Source organism: Bos indicus x Bos taurus, chromosome 28, assembly GCF_003369695.1.
Source record: "Bos indicus x Bos taurus breed Angus x Brahman F1 hybrid chromosome 28, Bos_hybrid_MaternalHap_v2.0, whole genome shotgun sequence".
Taxonomy (NCBI): Eukaryota; Metazoa; Chordata; class Mammalia; order Artiodactyla; family Bovidae; genus Bos; species Bos indicus x Bos taurus.
The window spans coordinates 28825870-28845258 of NC_040103.1; the positions used below are offsets into that span (position 1 = coordinate 28825870).

Genomic DNA, 19389 nt, shown 5'->3' on the forward strand with positions numbered 1-19389 from the left:
ACAGTGAAGTCAGAAATAATGGTGGTGGTTTAGTCACTAATTTGGGTGCAGCTCTTGCAACACCCAAGACTGTAACCCACCAGGCTCCTCTGTCCATGAGATTTCCTAGGCAAGAATACTGGTGTAGGTTGCCATTTCCGTCTCCACGGGTCTTCCTGACCCAGAGATAGAATCCATGTCTCCTACACTGCAGGCAGTCTCCTGCTCTGCAGGTAGATTCTTTACCTCTGAGCCACCAGGGAAGCCCAGAGAGATAAGAGTATTAGATAATATTGGGCCTTAAAGGTAGTTAAAAGAACTTAGATCTTACTCTAAAATAACTACTAATACAAAAAAAACTTCCCATATTAATATTACTAATAGAAGTACACATGTAACTAAAACAAAGCAAACACAAATTGTTTAGTAAACTTTTTAAGAAGAAAGACCAACAATAAAGACAACAAACAAAAATTTTATGACATAAAGTTTGATGACTGAAAGATTAAATATATGTTATATTAATAAATATAAATAGGCTAAACTTCTCATTTAAAAAATCCCAGATTAGATCACAAAGAAAACTAGAGTCATTCCTAAAACAAAGAAACTCAGGAAAAATCTGAATGAAGAAAACCTTAAGATATTCTGAGAAAAACAGACTAAAATAGACAAGTTTCTTGAGTGAAAAGACTCAAAAATCAAAATAGATGTCAAAATCAAAAATAGATGTCAGTTTCCTTTTGTTAATCCATGGAGTTAATAAGATCTCAACTTCAAAACAAACAAACAAAAATCCCTAACATTTTATTGAGCGCTCACTCTATGCCAGGCTCTTTCTAAATGCTTTATGTGTATTTATCATTTTGTCTTCATGGCAACTTTATGTGGTAACTACTAGTATTACACTCTGTCCATTTTTCAGTGAAAACTGAGGCACAAAGAAGCTAATGAACTTGCAAAGGCTGCAGTTAGAGTACATTACAGACTCTTAACTCAGGGCTAATTATAAATTCTATGCTCTTAATCCCAATGCAGTGTTACTTTTGAAGCTGATTGGTGTCATGAGTGTGTGTGTGTCTTTGTGCATATGTGTGTAAATAAAAATACTGACTCTGAAGTAAATATGGAGATACAAATAAGCAAAAATAGCAAGGAAAATTCTTAAAGGAAAGTAATAAGGGAAAATACCCCACCCTGCTAGATGTAAAAATATAAAGGTAGAATGTTAAAACGGCAGCTCTCTCTGTAAAGAATCTGCCTGCAGCGCAGGAGACCTGCATTCTATTCCTGGGTCAGGCAGATCCCCTGGAGAAGGAAATGGCCACCCACTCCAGTATTCTCGCCTGGAAAATTGTATGGACAGATGAGCCTGTAGTCCATGGGGTTGCAGAAGTCGGGCATGACTTAATGACTAAATCGCCACTAGAGCATGAACATACAGATCATTGGACAGAAGAAGATCCAAATTGATGTAGGTATTTGGGGAATTATAAAGGTAGCATTTAAAATAAGAGGGAAAATGAATTATTAAATATAAGGGATAGCTATGTTATCATTAGAGGTGAGTTAGATTGCTACTTCTTAACTGACTAAAATTAATTCCTAATGAATCAAAGATTTAAACCTGAGAAGATAGAGGCCATGGAAGAATTTTATAATATTCTCAAAGTAGGGAAACCTGCTAGAGAAGGCAATGGCAACCCACTCCAGTACTCTTGCTGGAAAATCCCATGGACGGAGGGGCCTGGTGGGCTGCAGTCCATGGGGTCGCAAGGAATCGGGTCAGACACGACTGAGCGACTTCACTTTCACGCGTTGGAGGAGGAAATGGCAACCCACTCCAGTGTTCTTGCCTGGAGAATCCCAGGGACGGGGGAGCCTGGTGGGCTTCCATCTATGGGGTCGCATAGAGTCAGACACGACTGAAGCGACTTAGCAGCAGCAGCAGCAGCAGGAAAACCTGCTAAGATACATGACACAGGCCTCTTAAACCGCACAGAAAAGATTGAAAAGTTTGACTCTTAAAACATGAAAATTGTGTTCTTACAAAAACACCATTAACAAAGTAAAAATAAAAACAAGGAAATTTTTATAACCAATTGGTAATTTTCTTAATATTTAAAGACTTTCTACAAAATAATATTCGAGACCAAGATTGAGATTCAAAAAATGGCAAAAGATGTAAATACTTTGTGCATAGGAAAACAAATACAACTAACTCTTAGATTAAAATATGTATAAATTATCATTCAATACAAAACAAATGTAAATTACAGTTGTGGTGAAATACTGTTCGCCTGCAATATTGGCAACATAACAAAGTTTAATAATAGCCCATTGTTTAGGAGGGCATAGAGACCACATACTCATTTAGAGAATTAGAGTATATTTGATAGGTATGTGAATTCATATAACCTCCATGAAAAACAATTTGGTAATAGCTTTCAAAAGTTGAAGAGCACATATCTTTAACCTAGCACTTTCTCTTGAAGTATTTTGTTCTTGGATATCTGTGCCCACATGTAAGGATATTCATTCAAGTATCATGCTCATGTTTAGTTGCTTCAGTTGTGTCTGACTCCATGGGATTCTCCAGGCAAGAATACTAGAGTGGGTTGCCATGCCTCCTCCAGGGGATCTTCCTGACCCAGGGATTGAACCCAGGTCTCCTGCATTGCAGTCAGGTTCTTTCCCATCTCAGTCATCAGGGAGAATCAAGTATCATGTATCTATTGACAGACAACCTTTTATTATTACAGTGTATTAAAGAGACAAATGACTAATGAGACTATAGCATGCTACCATTTGCATTTTTAAAAATCTCCACAAATGCTTAGACATATACCCACACACTTATATATATATATAAATAATAGTGTCTGATAGACTATCTGGATTTAACCAGTTACCTCTGGAGAGGAGAACTGAGCAGCTGAGCCACAAGGATGGGAGGAAGACCAACATTTTGTGTAAAATAATTAATTTTTTTACTTATTTTTTTCTTCTTTTGAATTTTGTATCATAGACTTGCTTTTTCTGGTCTAACTAAATAAGATAACTTAAACATTTTAAATAAAAGCATCTTGTTAAACGATAGCTAAACATCATAAGAATTGATACTTTCGAATTGGGGTGCTGGAGAAGACTCTTGAGTCCCTTGGACAGCAAGGAGATCAAATCTGTCACTCCTAAAGGAAATCAATCCTGAATATTTATTGGAAGGACTGATGCTGAAGCCAAAGCTCCAATACTTTGGCCCCCTGATGCAAAGAGCTGACTCATTGGAAAAGACCCTGATGCTAGGAAAAATTGAGGGCAGGAGGAGAGAAGAGCTGCAGCAGAAGATGAAATGGATCACCGACTCAATGGACATGAACTTGAGCAAACTCCAGGAGATAGTGAAGGACAGGGAAGCCTGATGTGCTGCAGTCCACAGGGTCGCAAAGAGTTTGATACAACTTAGATACTGCACAGCAACAAAGCATCCTAAAGTTAGAGTTGAGCCAGTTGAGACCTACAGAGGACGAGATCCAGGCCCTGTGTATTTTGTATAAAAGATGGTTAGCACTATTGAGGCCTGGGTTCTAATCTTGATTCTGATATGTGGCTCTTTGTAAGTCACTTTCCCTCTTTGAGTCTCAGTTTTCTCATTTGTAGAATGAGTTTGGACTCATCTTCTTTTTCAAAACATCTTTATGGAGCTAAGGATTCTGTGGTCCCCATTAAAAGTGTTGAAGCAAAGGATTAGGATTGTAGGATTTCCCAGCACACCTGTATTTAACCAGCGCCTTCTTGGATCTCTGACTAAAATTAAGTTTAACTAAATATTTTGAAACAAAAAAAATCTGAAAGTAGCAGTCTACACTAAAGTTGTTACATATATTAACTTAAAGATTCTCAATGACGGCATCAAAACATGAATGTGTAATGAGCAGCTGTGAAGTCTCAAGTGATTTAAGTGGTTTTTTCATTTTTAGAAAACAGTCTTGCATTCTGCATGTTTTCTTAAGCTGGTAAGAAGTAGGAATTTATGATACTAACTTGAAAGATGTGTGTTTTACATCATAGTCTTGTTAGGTATCCATTGGCTTAGAGTCCTAAATGACTTTTGTTTGGATTCTTAGAGTGGAATATAATATCTGGCTCTGAGGCTAATATGTTGGTTTTTAGTCCATTAAAGTATTCTTTTCTTCCTCCTTTAATACTTTTTGAAGCTAGGAAATTAAAAGGTACAAGGGAATAAATTAAGCATTTAGCAAGTCAGAAATGTATTCAGTAATCTTTCTGAAACTTAGTTTAATTGTGAGAGCCTGAATTCTAAACCTAAATCCACAATGACACTACTCTGAGGAAGTAGTAAAGGTGGGTATTAGTGTGAGTTCCTTCCAATATTCAGAAGATGGTAACGATTAAAGACTCCAGGAGTGAAGTTGCCTGACCAAATTAAAACGAAAAAAGGCGAGTAAACAGAAAGACTAGATGTCTACCCAATAACAGTAGAGTAGTGATATAGCTATTTAATAACTGTCTCATATCTAGTAAAAGACATAAAGGAAATCCAGGTCTAAAAACTAGTAAGAGGAACAAGAAACAAAATTTTGTTTAGACTTGACAGTGCTTAAAACCAGTATTAGGTGTTTAAAAAACCAGATGAAAACAGTTTGTATGGGTGTGTGTGTGTGTGTGTGTAAATGTGTTTGTATGAAATCTTGAAATAAACTAAAATGCATCACTAACACCTTAGGATGAAAAGAGTTTGAGAGACTTTTCCTTTATCTGGATTTTTAAACTTTTCCACTAAAGAATACATATTATATGAATGATTTAAAAGCTTTATTTATTTATTACACTCATACACATATGCATATAACATTTGTTGTGTGCCCTGACGATGGATGTGTCTTTTTGTATTTTCTAGGTACACCAGAGGCTCTCTTCTTGGCCTAATTTGGGAGTTGTTTATTGCAGTACTGTTGTGCCCTCTGATGGTGAGTTATGGCAAATTGTTTTAATGTCCAGTGCTTTTTTTTTTTTTTTTTTTCCCCTTTCTCACTGTTTCCCATTCTCAGATTGACATACAAATTTATTTTTCTTAAAAAATAGGCCAGAATCAAAACAATTGGAGAGTTTCAATAAAGAGAGAATTTCTCCAGTATAAACATATTGTTCATAGTGATGAATCCTCTCAGCTTTTGCTGAAGCGTTTCACTTAGAAACTTCTTGTTTTTATAATATTCTCTAAAATTGTTAAATATTTGGTGTCAGTATCAATAAATATATATTCATTAAGTTATATATATTCAGTGATAACTAAGTCACATTCCAACAGGACTCTTGTACCAGTTTTATTATGATATTCAGTGGCGAATAATTTGAACTAGTGATTTTATATTGAAATTTTTATTATTAATTCTATCATGTAATACAGTTACTATTATCCAGTGTACCAATCTGTATGCGCTACATGCTGTGCTTAGTCGCTCAGTCATGTCCGACTCTTTGCAATCCCTGCACTGTAGCCCACCAGGCTCCTCTATCCGTGGAGATTCTCCAGGCAAGAGTACTGGGGTCAGTTTCCATGTCTTTCAATAATTTAACAATAGTAAAGTTGTACTGGTGTGTCTGGCTGAATGTTATCCCAGGACATAAATGCTAGTATGTTGACTCTATGTTGTATGAGGGGTTGAAGACAATATTTTTACAAAGGTAAAATGATACATACTTTTGAAAAAAAGAGTTGCTCCCCAAATTCCTACGAATACTATTGTCCTTCTTAAGAAAATCAACTTGTATTACTTACCAAGAAACAGAAGCAGAAAATTATTTGATTTAATGAAATTTGTTGTCCTTTCTACTCTCAATTTACGTACCTTTCTGGTTTAGTACTTCTAAATTAATCTTACTTTAGGCTGGTATAGCGTATAAGAAAACACTGCTTAACGCACAGCTACTTCAGCAGAATTTAGCCACCAATAGTAAACATCTCTCCCATCATTCATTCTTCACTACTGTCACGGCTACTGGGTCATGTTCTATTAATATATCAAATGAGGGCTTGATCCTCTTTTTTTTAAAAAAGTGCAAAATCCAAAATATTACATTATATACCTGGTGGACTGTAGTCCAGGGGGTCGCAAATAGTCGGACAAGACTGAGCACACACACACAAACAATATTATATGTATATATAAAATATATACTGCCTCTCAGTAATTGCCTATTAATTCTGTTGTTTGACAAAATGTTCTGGTTATGACTATGATAGCTGTTGTAAAATATAGAGTATCTTAAATGTTTAACCTCCCTACCAAAGCAATCTAAAAGGTTCTCAATTTTCCTGTGTCATAAATACTTTTGAGGATCTGGTAAAAGCTTTACATTCTCTCTCTAGAAGAAAATTTTACATACACATAGGCAATGTTACATATAATTTCTTAGTGATACAGGCTCTCTCAGCCCAACTCACGGAATCCCTGGTCTCATGAACCTCAACTCAAGAACTGCTTTGGCCACATTGTGCACATGTGTGCACGCACATCCCTGTACCCAGGCCCACGGTCCTTTTCATGAGAGGCAATATGCTTAGAGGTGGTGTTTAGCTTTGTAATCAAGATTTGCATCCCAATTTTCACTTTTAAGCCATGGTTTAATCTTAGACAAAGTAATTGCCTTCTTAAAACCTCCTGCCTCATTATTACATAGTAATAATTACTACCTCCAAGAGAAAAATGTACTTATCCAACAAAAACTCTTATTGTATAAAGAGTGGTGTGTGTGGTAGTGTTAAAAACCTTAATCAAAACAATGTGATTTAGGGCTTCTCATTTTAATTTTTCTATGCCCCAGATCCTCCTTTGTAAAATGACTATCTGAAAATTTTATAACTGTATGGTTTATAGCCTATTTAAAGGCTTTCGAAACTTTCAGGGGTTCCCCTTCATAGTAATGAAAATTAAGGATTAAGGATGAGAACAATTCTGCTATAGACAGGGTTGACTATATAATTTATCACCCAACCCAGGACACTTTTTAGAATACATTGAGGACAACCAGAGTTGTCCTGACGGTTTTAAATGCAGTAAGCCAGGACATGTCTTCACTGTAGGTAAGTTGAGTAAGAGCAAGAAGAAAGTCTCCTTAGCTGCCTTCATTTCTCTGTCCAGAAATAGGCTACTTAATTAGCCTTGTATTGAGAGCCGTGATAGGAAGAAATGTTATTTTGTAGTTAACAAAAAATATAAAATTTCCTTAAAAAAATTGTTTGAGGACAATTAATTTTAGCAATAAACAGTTATAAAAATTCCTGTTTAATAATAAACAATCATCTGTTTAGCCCAGATATAGATAATATATATAAATTCTTAACCTAAGTAACTAGATATAGGCCCTAGTTTTTTTTCTTTGTTTTTTTGTCCCATTACTTTTTAAAAAGCTTTATTTATGTATATTTTATGTACCATAAAATTCACCTATCATCATGTAAGCATAATAACAATCCAGCTTTAGACTATTTCCTTACCCCTAAAAGTTCTGTTACTGTTTTGCAACCAGTCCCTGCTCCTACCCTGAGCCTTAGGCAAACACTAATCTGCTTTCTCTCTCTGTAGTTAAACCTTTTTTTAAATGTCATATAAATGGACTCATTCAATATGTAGTCTTTTGCATCTAGCCTCTTTTACATATCCTAATGCTTTTGCGGTTTATCCATACTGTATCATGGTTTGAAGTTCTTTGTTTGTATTGCTGAGTAGAATTCTAATATATGGAAATAAACAAAATACACATTTTGTTTTTTCATTCACCACATGAAAAACATTTGGATTGTTTTCCATTTTGGACTATTAATACTGTTATCAACATTTGCTTATAAGTCTTTGTATGGATATATGTTTTTATATCTCTTGAGTAGATATTAGGAGTGGGATGTCTGGGTCATATGGTAAGTATATCCGTAATTTCTTTATTGAAGTATAGTTGATTTACACTGTTCCATGTGTACAGCAAAGTGATTCAGTTATACATACATATATATATTATTTTCAGAGTTTTCCTATTATATGTTATTATAGATATTGAATATAGTTCCCAGTGCTGTTCAGTATGTCCTTGGTTTTTTTATGTACTTTATATATGGTAGTTTGTATCTCTTAATTGCAAATTCCCAATTTATCCTTACCCCTCTTTCCCCTTGGGTGCAAGTGTGTTTTCTATATCTGAGTTCATTTCTATTGTGTAAATAAGTTCATTTGCATTTTTTTAGACTCCACATATAAATGATATCATACAATATTTGTCTTTGTCTGACTTACTTCACTTAGTACAATAATCTCTAGATCCATCCATGTTACTACAAATGGCATTGTTTAAACTTTTTATGGCTGAGTAATACTCTATTATTTATGTATGTGTATATATAAATATACACCACATCTTCTTTATCCACTCATCTGTTGGTGAATATTTAGGTTGGTTCCACGTCTTGGCTATTGTGAACAGTGCTGCAGTGAACACTGGGGTGCATGTATCTTTTCAAATTAGAGTTTTCATTTTTTCCATATATATGCTCAGTGGTAGGGTTGCTAGAACTTATGGAAACTCTATTTTACTTTTTTAAGGACCACCTTAATGTTCTCCATAGCCGATGCGCCAGTTTACATTTGCACTAACAGTGTAGGAGGTTTCTTTTCTCTATACCCGCTCCAGCATTTATTATTTATAGATTTTTTGATGATGGCCATTCTCACCAGTGTGAGGTGGTACCTCGTTGTAGTTTTCATTTGCATTTCTCTAATAATTAGTGATGTTGAGCATCTTTACATGTGCTTCTTGGCCATCTGTATGTCTTCTTTGGAGAAATGCCTATTTAGGTCTTCTGCCCATTTTTTTTTAATTGGGTTGGGGTTTTTTTGGTATTGAGGTATACAAGCTGTTTGCATATTATGGAAATTGAGCCCATTTTGGTCAATTTGTTTGCAGATATTTTCTCCCATTTTGTACATTGTCCTTTTTGTTTTGTTTATGATTTCCTTTGCTGTGCAAAATTTTAAGTTTAATTAGATCCCATTTGTTTATTTTTGTTTTTAGTACCCCAGGAGGTGGATACAAAAAAATATTGCTGTGATTTATGTCAAAGAGTGTTCTGCCTAAATTTTACTCTAGGAGTTTTATAGTATCTGATCTTTGGATATTTCATCCATTTTGAGTTTAATTTTGTATACTGAGTTAGAGAATGTTCTAATTTTACTCTCTTACATGTAGTTGCTCGGTTTTCCCAGCACCACTTATTGAAGAGACTGTCTTTTCTGCATCGTATTCTTGCCTCCTTTGTCGTAGATAAATTGACCGTAAGTGTGTGGGTTTATTTCTGTACCTGCTTTCCCGTTCCATTGATCTATATGTCTCTTTTTGCGCCAGTACATACTGTTTTGATGACTGTGACTTTGTAGTATAGTCTGAAGTCAGGGAGCATGATTCTTCTAGCTCCATTCTTCTTTCTCAAGATTGTTTTTGGCTTTTCAGAGTCTTTTGTGTTTCCCTACAAATTAAAGACTTTTCTTCCAGTTCCGCGAAAAATGTCACTGGTGATTTGACAGGGATTGCATTGAATTTGTACATTGCCTTGGGTAATATGGTCAAACAATGTTGATTCTTCCAGTCTAAGAACACAGCTTATCAGTACAACTGCTTGTGTGGTCTTCAGTTTCTTTCATCATGTACTTAACTTTTTAAGAAACTGCAAAACTGTTTTCCAAAGTGGCTGTCCCACTTTGCATTCCTACCAGCGGTATTTAAGTTTTCCAGTCTCCCTATATCCTCCCCAACACTTGGTATAGTCACACTTTTTTAAAAAATTTATTTATTTTAAGTGGAGGCTAATTACTTTACAATATTGTATTGGTTTTGCCATACATCAACATGAATCCACCACGGGTGTACACGTGTTCCCCATCCTGAACCCCCCTCCCATCTCCCTCCCTGTACCATCCCTCTGGGTCATCCCAGTGCACCAGCCCCAAGCATCCTGTATCCTGCATCACACTTCTTGATAATAGACATTCTAGTGGATTTGTAGTATTATTTCATTGAGGTTTTAATTTGCATTTCACTGATGATCAAGATGTTGGGCATCTTTTAATGTACTCATTAACCATTCAAATATGTTCTTCATTGAAGTGCCAAACTTCTTGCCTGTTTAAAAAAATTGACTGTCTTAGTATCGATTTGTATGCATTCTTGTATATTCCAGAAATTTTCATGTTACTTTTAAAATAATTTTGTGGGAAAGAGTGGATTTTTTAAAATCATATTTTATTATTAATGGCTATTCATATACAGTTGGAAGGAAATTCTGTATTTATTGTCATCATTTATATTGAGGGCATAAACATACCCCACCACTGTCTTTCCTTCTAGCTTTTAAAAACCTAACAACAAAAAGGAAACACAAGTAATAAAATCACAAAAAATGATAGAAACAGAAAACCTCAGTGTTTTAATGTGGGCATGTTTCTCACCAACCTAGATGTGAGGTTGGGAAAGCTGAAACACCTTATTTTGCCATTTTAAAAATATATCCTACAGTTTGAACTTTTTTTTGGTAAGTAGGAGTTTCAGTTTGAAGTACCAAAATATGGTTGAACTTGTTGCATCACAAAAGTCTTTTTGAAGACTTTTATAAAATTGACTTTCACATTGCTAAGAAAAACAACCATGTGAACTTGGAAAGATGTTTAAACTTTTTGTGCTGACAGTATTTAAACTGGGTTAAGTAAATTTATATCACAATTCAGATGATGTCATCCATTCTAGGATTGCTATCATTTATTTCAATATTTTGAGGTAAGTTTTGAGGAAATTGGAGACTATGCCATTTCCCTCCAGAATGTGACTTGGTTAAACTACTGATACTGTTTTAAGGAGTTACTTTCCAATTTTTGTCTGTTAATATACATGTTGATACAAAGAAAAATCCCTTATATGTGGTCTCTTATGGAAATTAGAAAAGCAGTTAACGTTAATGGCTATCACCATCTTTGAAATAGTGTTAAATTTCTTTTCCAAAATAACTACCAGGATTTTTTTTTTTCCTCTAAGAAAGATCTTTGTACTCTGTGAACAGATGGCACATCTTCCAAACTTAGCAACATGTATGCTTTTATGACCTCAGAGAAGAAAGGAGCTCTATCCATTGCAATAATGCATTTGTTTTTTCATTGGCATTGAAGACTTCCACCATCCCTAAAAGAGGCCTTGCCTGCTACCACAGAAGTAGTTAGTATTATGAGAACAATAATTTGTGAGAAAAAGAATAAAAATGTAAATTCTCCTTTGCTAGATTAAACTTTGGATAGGAGTTTTGCGTTTTAAGAGAAGAGAAAGTTTATTACAAGGGAGTGTTTTTAGTTATGTCTTGATTAACTTGGGGGGTATTTGGGCCTTTATGAATGAGCATAATCTTCCAGTTCAAGACCTTACAGTCATTATTTTGGACTTGGTAGAAAACTCATGAACCCTTTTAACCAAGCTGTAGCTCTGAACTAGAAGGAAGTAGACAACCTTGTGAATTTTTCAGCTGCTGGAGAAAGTTTCTCTCTAGGCTAGTCATGAATGGAAAGGTTTGTCAGTTTCTCTGTAAAAATTAGAAAAAACTTAGAGCTCTTGAAGATTACTTCCACTCAGAAACCTTAAAATTGGAACTTGGATTTCCAGTCGTTTCATTATTGATACTGCATCAAAACAGAAAGTGATATAAATTCAATTCTAAGAGTCTTTGAAGCAACCTTAGGTTCCTTACACATGCTTAGCCAAGCATCATCTGGCAAAGTGAACTATGAGAGCTGTGCTACCACATACCTTTCCCAGAGTCTCTGAGTTTTTATAGCTTCTTTTCATCAAAACAGAAAGGCACAACCTTTTTAGATATCAAAGGTAATATTCAAGTTAGCATGTTCCAAAACCAAGCCATTATGTGACTTTCTATTCAAGCCAAACAATACCAGTCTTATAATTGAAATGTCCTTTTATATAGAATTAAAGTTTATTTTCTGTTTTAATTTGTAAGTTTTTATTTCTTTAAAAAAACAGAATGACTGTTATTTGTTTAAAATGAGGAAAAATGCTTCAATTTTTGTTAACATTTATTTTAAAAATATGGCAGTGTACTAGTCTGCTCACTAGTAGTCTCCCATAACAAAATACTGTAGACTGAGTAATTTAAACAACAAAAATTTATTTTCTCACAGTTTTGGAGGCTAGCAGGGTGTCAGCGTGGTTAAGATCTGATCAGAACTCTGTTCCTAGCTGGCACCTTCTCACTGTGTTTCCACATAGTGACGGTGTGGGGGAAGCTCTTACTCTTCATATATAGCTGTTGTGCTATCAGATTAGCACAACAGATTATCAGATTACTTTTATCTTTTCCTTTAACCTTAATTACCTCTGAGTGACCCTATCTCCAGATAGGCACATGGGGAATTAGAGTTTCAAAAGTACAAATTTTGGGAGATCACAATTCAGTCCATAACAGTTAATATGAAGGAAATACTTTTTCAATGCAACAAATGTATTGTATCTAAAATTTTTATGTATGAATTGTTTGAATTTTTTCAGGAAATAGGTCTAAGGGGGGAATGAATCCATACCTTCTTCAGGTTATCAAGGAGGTCTGTTATCCAGAAATACCTAGGAACAGGAATTGGTTTATATAATTTATGCTCTTTTTCTCCTTGTTGCCCTCGGTGGAACAAGTGATTTTTGTTCTCTTGGGGGTTAAAGCCTTGACTGGAAATTTTCTCATGGAAATTTGTATGACTTTAGACTTCAGTTTTTTAAGACTGTAGATTTTAGAAAAAGCAAGTAAAACTACCAAGGAAAGCATTTTTCTATATCCTCATTGAATCTTCTCAGCCTCCTTGTGAGTTATTAGAATCTCTGTATTAAAGGTGAATGAGGTAAGGGTATATTCAGTAATGTGCCCATACATTCAAGGTGTCTCCAGTGGTAGAATTTGAGATTTTCAGGAATTGTTTTCAAGTCTGAGATTCCAACATCTATCGTTCTTCTACTGCACTTTACTCTCTGTACTTTAGGATTGTATTCCACTTTACACCGTCCAGAAATTAAAGTGGGCCAAAAGTCAAGGATTAATGAAGTTACTTTCAAAGCAGCATCATGAAAAGAATTATTCTTAAAAAAGAAAAAAATGTTAGGGCACTACATTAAGACAGGATTTTATTTTTACAAAACAATATAAAATATTTAATTCTCAGAATGAATAGATGAAGGATGTGGATGACCTTTTATTTAGCTCAAATGCTTTTAACATCTATGAGAGTTTAATTATCTTCATAAACAGATTTTAAAAGAACCAGATTCAACAAAAGTTATATAGGTTGTTCTACTATTTGTAGACAAAAAAAGATGCACAACTTGAGAGTTGCAAATTAAGTTTTATTTGAGTCAAAATGATATCATGTAAGAAACGAATCGCCAGTCCAGGTTTGATGCAGGATACAGGATGCTTGGGGCTGGTGTACTGGGATGACCCAGAGGGATGGTATGGGGAGGGAGGTGGATTCATGTTGATATATGGCAAAACCAATACAATATTGTAAAGTAATTAGCCTCTAATTAAAATAAATAAATTTAAATTTAAAAAAATAAATATTAAAAAAAAAAAGATTCTACTAATCACAAGGAGCAGATATCGTCCTTTAATGATTTAGTGCTTTTCTAGATATGAAGAGATGCGTGGATTGGAATGATGAAATCAGTTCCTGAAAATATCTCTAAAGCCCTGTTCCACCAGATTCTCTGGCGCAGAGAGCCTCACTCCACCCTGAACTCCCTCAGCGAGTGTTGAAGGTCAACAGCTGCAGCCTCATAGGCTTCAAACTCAGCAGAGACTGGTGGCAAAAGCCCTTGTTGTTGTTCGTTACTATCGATGCTCTTTGTTGTCGTTGTTATTGTTCTTCAGTCATTGCTAAGTCATGTCTGACTCTTTTGCAGCCCCATGGACTGCAGCATGCCAGGCCTCTTGGCAAGTGCCAATTTGTAATTGACATATTTAACATAAGACCAATTATGTGTGTCAGGTGCTCGGCCATGTCTGACTCTGTGACCCCATGGACTGTAGCCCATCAGGCTTCTCTCTCCATGGGGTTTTCCAGGCAAGAATACTAGAGAGGGTTGCCATTTCCTTCTCCAGGGGATTTTCCTGATCCAGGGTTCAAATCTGGGTCTCCAGCATTGCAGGCAGATTCTTTACCTTCTGAGCCACCAGGGAAGCCCAAAACCAATAATACCATATATTTAAAAAAAGGTTTATAATTCTGTTTTCACAAATTTTATCACTTAAGCCTTGTACTAACTTCACATAACTGATTTTTACATAGTTCTACAGAGAGAGGTTCAGTTGTACAAACACTAATTCACCTTAGGTTCACAGTGAAATATATAGTTGATTTCACTAAGTTAATTTATATTGCCACTTGGAAGGACCCAACAGCTGGATTTATCAAACTACTAAATTTATGATTCTAGACTTCCCAGGTGTTCCAGTGGTTGAGAGTCCGCCTGCCAGTGCAGGGGACACAGCTTTGATCTCTGGTCTGGGAAGACTCCACATGCCATGGGGCAACTAAACCCCTGTGCTGCAACCCCTGTGCTGCCAGCTCTCTAGAACCCAGGAAGCACAACTTCTGAAGCCCTCAGACTCTAGAGCCTGTGCCCCACAGCAAGAGAAGCCACCACAATGAGAAGTAGCCCTCACTGGACACAACTAGAGAAAACCTGAGTACAGCACAGCCAAAAACAAATAACTTTTTAAAAAGAACTAATAAATGAATTCAGTAAAGTTTCAGGGTATTAAATTAATATCTAGAAATTCCTTAGCAGCTTAATGGTCAGGACCCTGCACTTCCACTGCAGTGGGGGTAGGGGTGGGTTTGATCCCTGGTGGGGAACTAAGATTCCAGGAGTCACATAGTGCAGCCAAAAAAAAAAAAAAGGCAAACACTATTGTGTTTCTATAAACTAACAATGAACTATCAAGAAGAGAAATTAAGAAAATAATCTCATGTATAATTGCATCAAAAATAATAAAGTACCTAAAAATAAATCTAACCAAGGAGGTAAATACTTAGAAAACTATAAGACTTTGATAAATTCAAGATGACATGAACAAATGGAAAGATATACCATGCTCATGGATTGGAAGAATTAATCTTGTTAAAATGATCATACTCCCCAAGGTAATCTACAAATTCAGTGCAATCCCTATCAAAATACCAGTGGCACTTTTTTTTTTTTTTTAACAGAACTAGAACAAGTAATTCTAAACTTCATATGGACACATAAAAGACCCCAAATAACCAAAAGAAAACATTGGCAGTACACTTTTGACATAGGTCTTACCAATATTTTTTGGATACATATCCTCAGAGAAGGTAAACAAAAGCAAAATAAACAGTGGGACCACTTCAAACTAAAAAGCTTTTGCACAACAAAGGCAACTATCAACCAAATGAAAAGGCACCCTATTGAGTAGGAGAAGATATTTGCAGATGATTTATCTGATAAGAGGTTAATATCCAAATTATATGAAGAACTCATACGACTCAACATCAAAGAAACAAACAACCTGGTTAAAAATTGGGCAAAAGACCTAAATAGATGTTTCCCCAAAGAAGACATAGATAGCCAATGGACATATGAAAAGATGCTCAGTATCATTGATCATCAGGAAAATGCAAATCACACTACAAGGAGATATCACTTATACCTGTCAGAATGGCTGTTACCGAAAAGGAAATAACAGTGTTGCAGAGAATGTGAAGAAAAGGTGGGAATGTAAATTGGCATAGCAACTATGGAAACCAGTATGGAGGTTCCTCAAAAAAATTAAAAATAGAACTACTATAATATGATTAAGCAATCCTACTTCCAGGAATTTTTTTTGAAGAAAATAAAAACACTAATTTGAGAAGATATATGCACCCTTATGTTAACTGTAGCATTATTTACAATAACCAAGATACCAGAGTAACCTACATGTCCACAGATAGATGAAAGGATAAAGAAGTGGAATATATGTACAATAGCATATTCCATAAAAAAGAATGACATCTTGCCATTTGGGACAACATGGATGGACCTTAGGAATATCATCTAACCTTGTTGCACTTTATTGTTCTTAGCTATAGAAGAAGGGCAGGCTTTCCACCTAGCTCAGTGGTGAATCTGCCTGCCAATGCAGGAGACACAGGTTTGATCCCTGGACAGGAAGATCCCCTGGTGAAGGAAATGGCACCATTTTCCATGGTAAAGGAAATGGGGTTGCAAAAAAGTTGGACACGACTTCATGACTAAGCAACAGCAGCATAGAAGAACGGCCCTTATTTTCTGTATGATTTCTTTTAACCCTTCCAGCACTAAAATTATATTATTGTATTTCATATTCTTAATGCAGAATAGTAGAGAAAAAGAGAAAGAAAAGAAACAGATGATAGCAAAGTCATAAGCCACTGGAATCATCTATCATATAAAGTTCAGTTCTAAGTATCTCTGCAGAGAACACCCTAAATGTGCTTCCTTATTATACCTTTTCCTTTTTCATAATAAATCTTTAAGAGGTATACAGTTTTATTGAAACCAAGCAAGACCCTGTGGGTCTCCTGTGTACAAATCCTTTCTGGGTCCCCATTTCTTGTTTATAGAAAATAGGCTTCATTCAGCCTTCTAGGTTCCAAAGGGCTGATTCAAACAATTGCTAATCAGGGAGCAGAGGGAATGCAGAAACAAGGGAGGAGCAATCAAGAAACAATAGGGCAGCCTTGGGGCAGTATATACATATAATATGAATTAAATGTATATCCATATAATATTTTTGAGCTCTTCTGCAGGAACTGAAGCCCTCACCCAGGTGAAAGATGGTAACTTCAGACTGAGGACATGATTCCTGGGGCACCCAGTTACCTCACCATCAACCAATCAAAAGAAAGTCAGAAACCCTGCAGCCCTCACCCCGAACTTTGCCTATAAAAACTTCTCCCCCAGATTCCTTAAAAAACTAGGAACAAAACCACCATATGACCCAGTAATCCCACTCCTAGGCATATACCCTGAGTAAGTCAAAATTGAAGACACATGTACCCCAGTGTTCATTGCAGCACTATTTATAATAGCTACAACCTGGAAGCAACCTAGCTGTCCATTGACAGATGAATGGATAAAGAAGTTGTGGTACATATACACAATGGAATATTACTCAGCCATAAAACGAATGCATTTGAGTCAGTTCTGATGAGGTGGATGAACCTAGAGCCTATTATACAGAGTAAAGCTAAGTCAGAAAGAGAAAGATATACTAACGCATATATATGGAATCTAGAAAGATGGTACCAAAGAATTTAATTGCAGGGCAGCAGTAGAGAAACAAGCATAGAGAACAGATTTAAGGACATGGGGGGAGGGGAGGAGAGGGTGAGATGTATGGAGAGAGTAACATGGAAACTTACATTACCATATGTAAAATAGAGAGCCAGTGAGAATTTGCTGTATGTCTCAGGGAACTCAAACAGGGGCTCTGTATCAACCTAGAGGGGTGGGATGGGAGGGAGATGGGAGGGAGGTTCAAGAGGGAGGGGACATATATATACCTATGGCTGATTCATATTGAGGTTTGACAGAAAACAACAAAATTCTGTAAAGCAATTATCCTTCAGTTAAAAATAAATTAATAGTATTAAAAAAAAGAAAAAAAACAAAAAACTTCTCCCCCTAAACTGTTGGGGAGTTTGGGATTTTTGAGCCACCCATTTTCCTTGATTGACCCTGCAATAAACCTTTCTCTGTATCAGACTTTGACATTTCAGTTTGTTTGACCTCTCTGTCCATCAGGCACACAAACTTGTGTTCAGTCACAGTGTTCATAAAATTATATATTTTAGAGGAGATTTTGATAATTATTTTTAACACCGATTAATTTTCCTCCTATGAATTTTAACAATTGGTTAAATAACAAGCATTTTTACTATAGGACTTTTTCTATAATTCTCCCAAGCATTTTTTTAAAATTTATTTAATATATTACTTCTTTACCCCGATGTCTGTTGTCCTTGCAGTTCTCTTTTTACTCTGGAAAATTCCTTGCCTTTTAATTTTTATTCCTACTTCAGTTGTCATATTCTGTCTCTCAGTATTTATATTGGATGCCCCATAACTTCTAGGTTTCTTTGAAGTACACTGCTCCAGAACATACTTTAGATTATTTCTTATTTATTGAAATGGAAATCAGAGCAAAAGATTTTTTTTTAACCAACCAAAAAGCTACTTGATGCAATTTGCATTTGAAAAGAATATTTGACTCTAGAGAATAGTAGCTGACAGCTGTCATTAGCTTGTAAACTCCCATTGTGACTTCACTACAACCTACAGCCATTTTGTATATTATTAAACTTGAGGAACTTTGGTAATTGTTATTCTTTGGTTGCAAAACAAGAAATCTAGTATTTGCATTACAATTGAGTGTGTGGGAAAGAATGAGACCTGGGGATTTATTTCGAAAGCCGTATTATATTAAAGATTTGTTAGTTCTGAAATGTGCTATCTTTGCCAAGTTTTTCAAAGCTTTCATATTTAACTCCTTTTAACAATTTCATAATCTTAAAAAAGTTAAACTGAGTGATAAAAACCTTAATTTTGCCTGTTTACTTTGTCTCAGTTATTTTGAAACAGTAATCCCTAAGCACTTACCCATGAAACTGATATATTAGTGAAATCGCCCATAGTTTATGTGTTTAAGATTCACAGATTCTTATCTTTTATTTTAATTCAACTCTGACTACTTCTTGAAATCTGTGGTTGAATATTTTCACATGTAGAAAGAAGACTGGATGGTGGTGAGGGGGAACACCAGGTAGACAAGTTAGTCACCTAATTTTATGACCCCCCGTCATCATTACTGCTTATAGAACAAATATGGATATTTATGTTACTGTTGCAGGAAGGGGGACCCTTTCCAGGGCCCGAAACTGGGCTCTTGTCCAACACTCGGAAATGAATTGTCCGAGGAGACACATGTGCTGACAAAGCAAGAGATTTTATTGGGAAGGGGCACCCAGAGGAGAGCAGTAGGGTAAGGGAACCCAGGAGAACTGCTCTGTCACATGGTTTGCAGTCTCCGGTTTTACGGTGATGGGATTAGTTTCCGGGTTGTCTTTAGCCAATCATTCTGACTCATAGGCCTTCCTGGTGGTACACACCTTGTTCAGCCAAGATGGATGCCAGAGAGAAGGATTCTGGGAGGTGGTCGGACAGGTGGTGTCTCCTTTTGACCTTTCCCGAACTCTTCTGGTTGGTGGAGGCTTATTAGTTCCCTGTTCCTTACCAGAACCTCCTGTCGTAAAA

The 19389-nt window shown here is 35.8% G+C and overlaps 1 protein-coding gene across 1 annotated transcript in view; it reads left to right on the top strand.

The window, feature by feature from the left end:
- The window catches only part of MCU (mitochondrial calcium uniporter), a 194911-nt gene that overhangs the window by 141409 nt on the left and 34113 nt on the right, over positions 1-19389 (top strand). The window contains exon 2 of the mRNA XM_027531095.1: positions 4901-4970. Within this exon, the coding sequence (XP_027386896.1) occupies positions 4901-4970 (70 nt within the window). The remainder of the gene's footprint in view (positions 1-4900; positions 4971-19389) is intronic.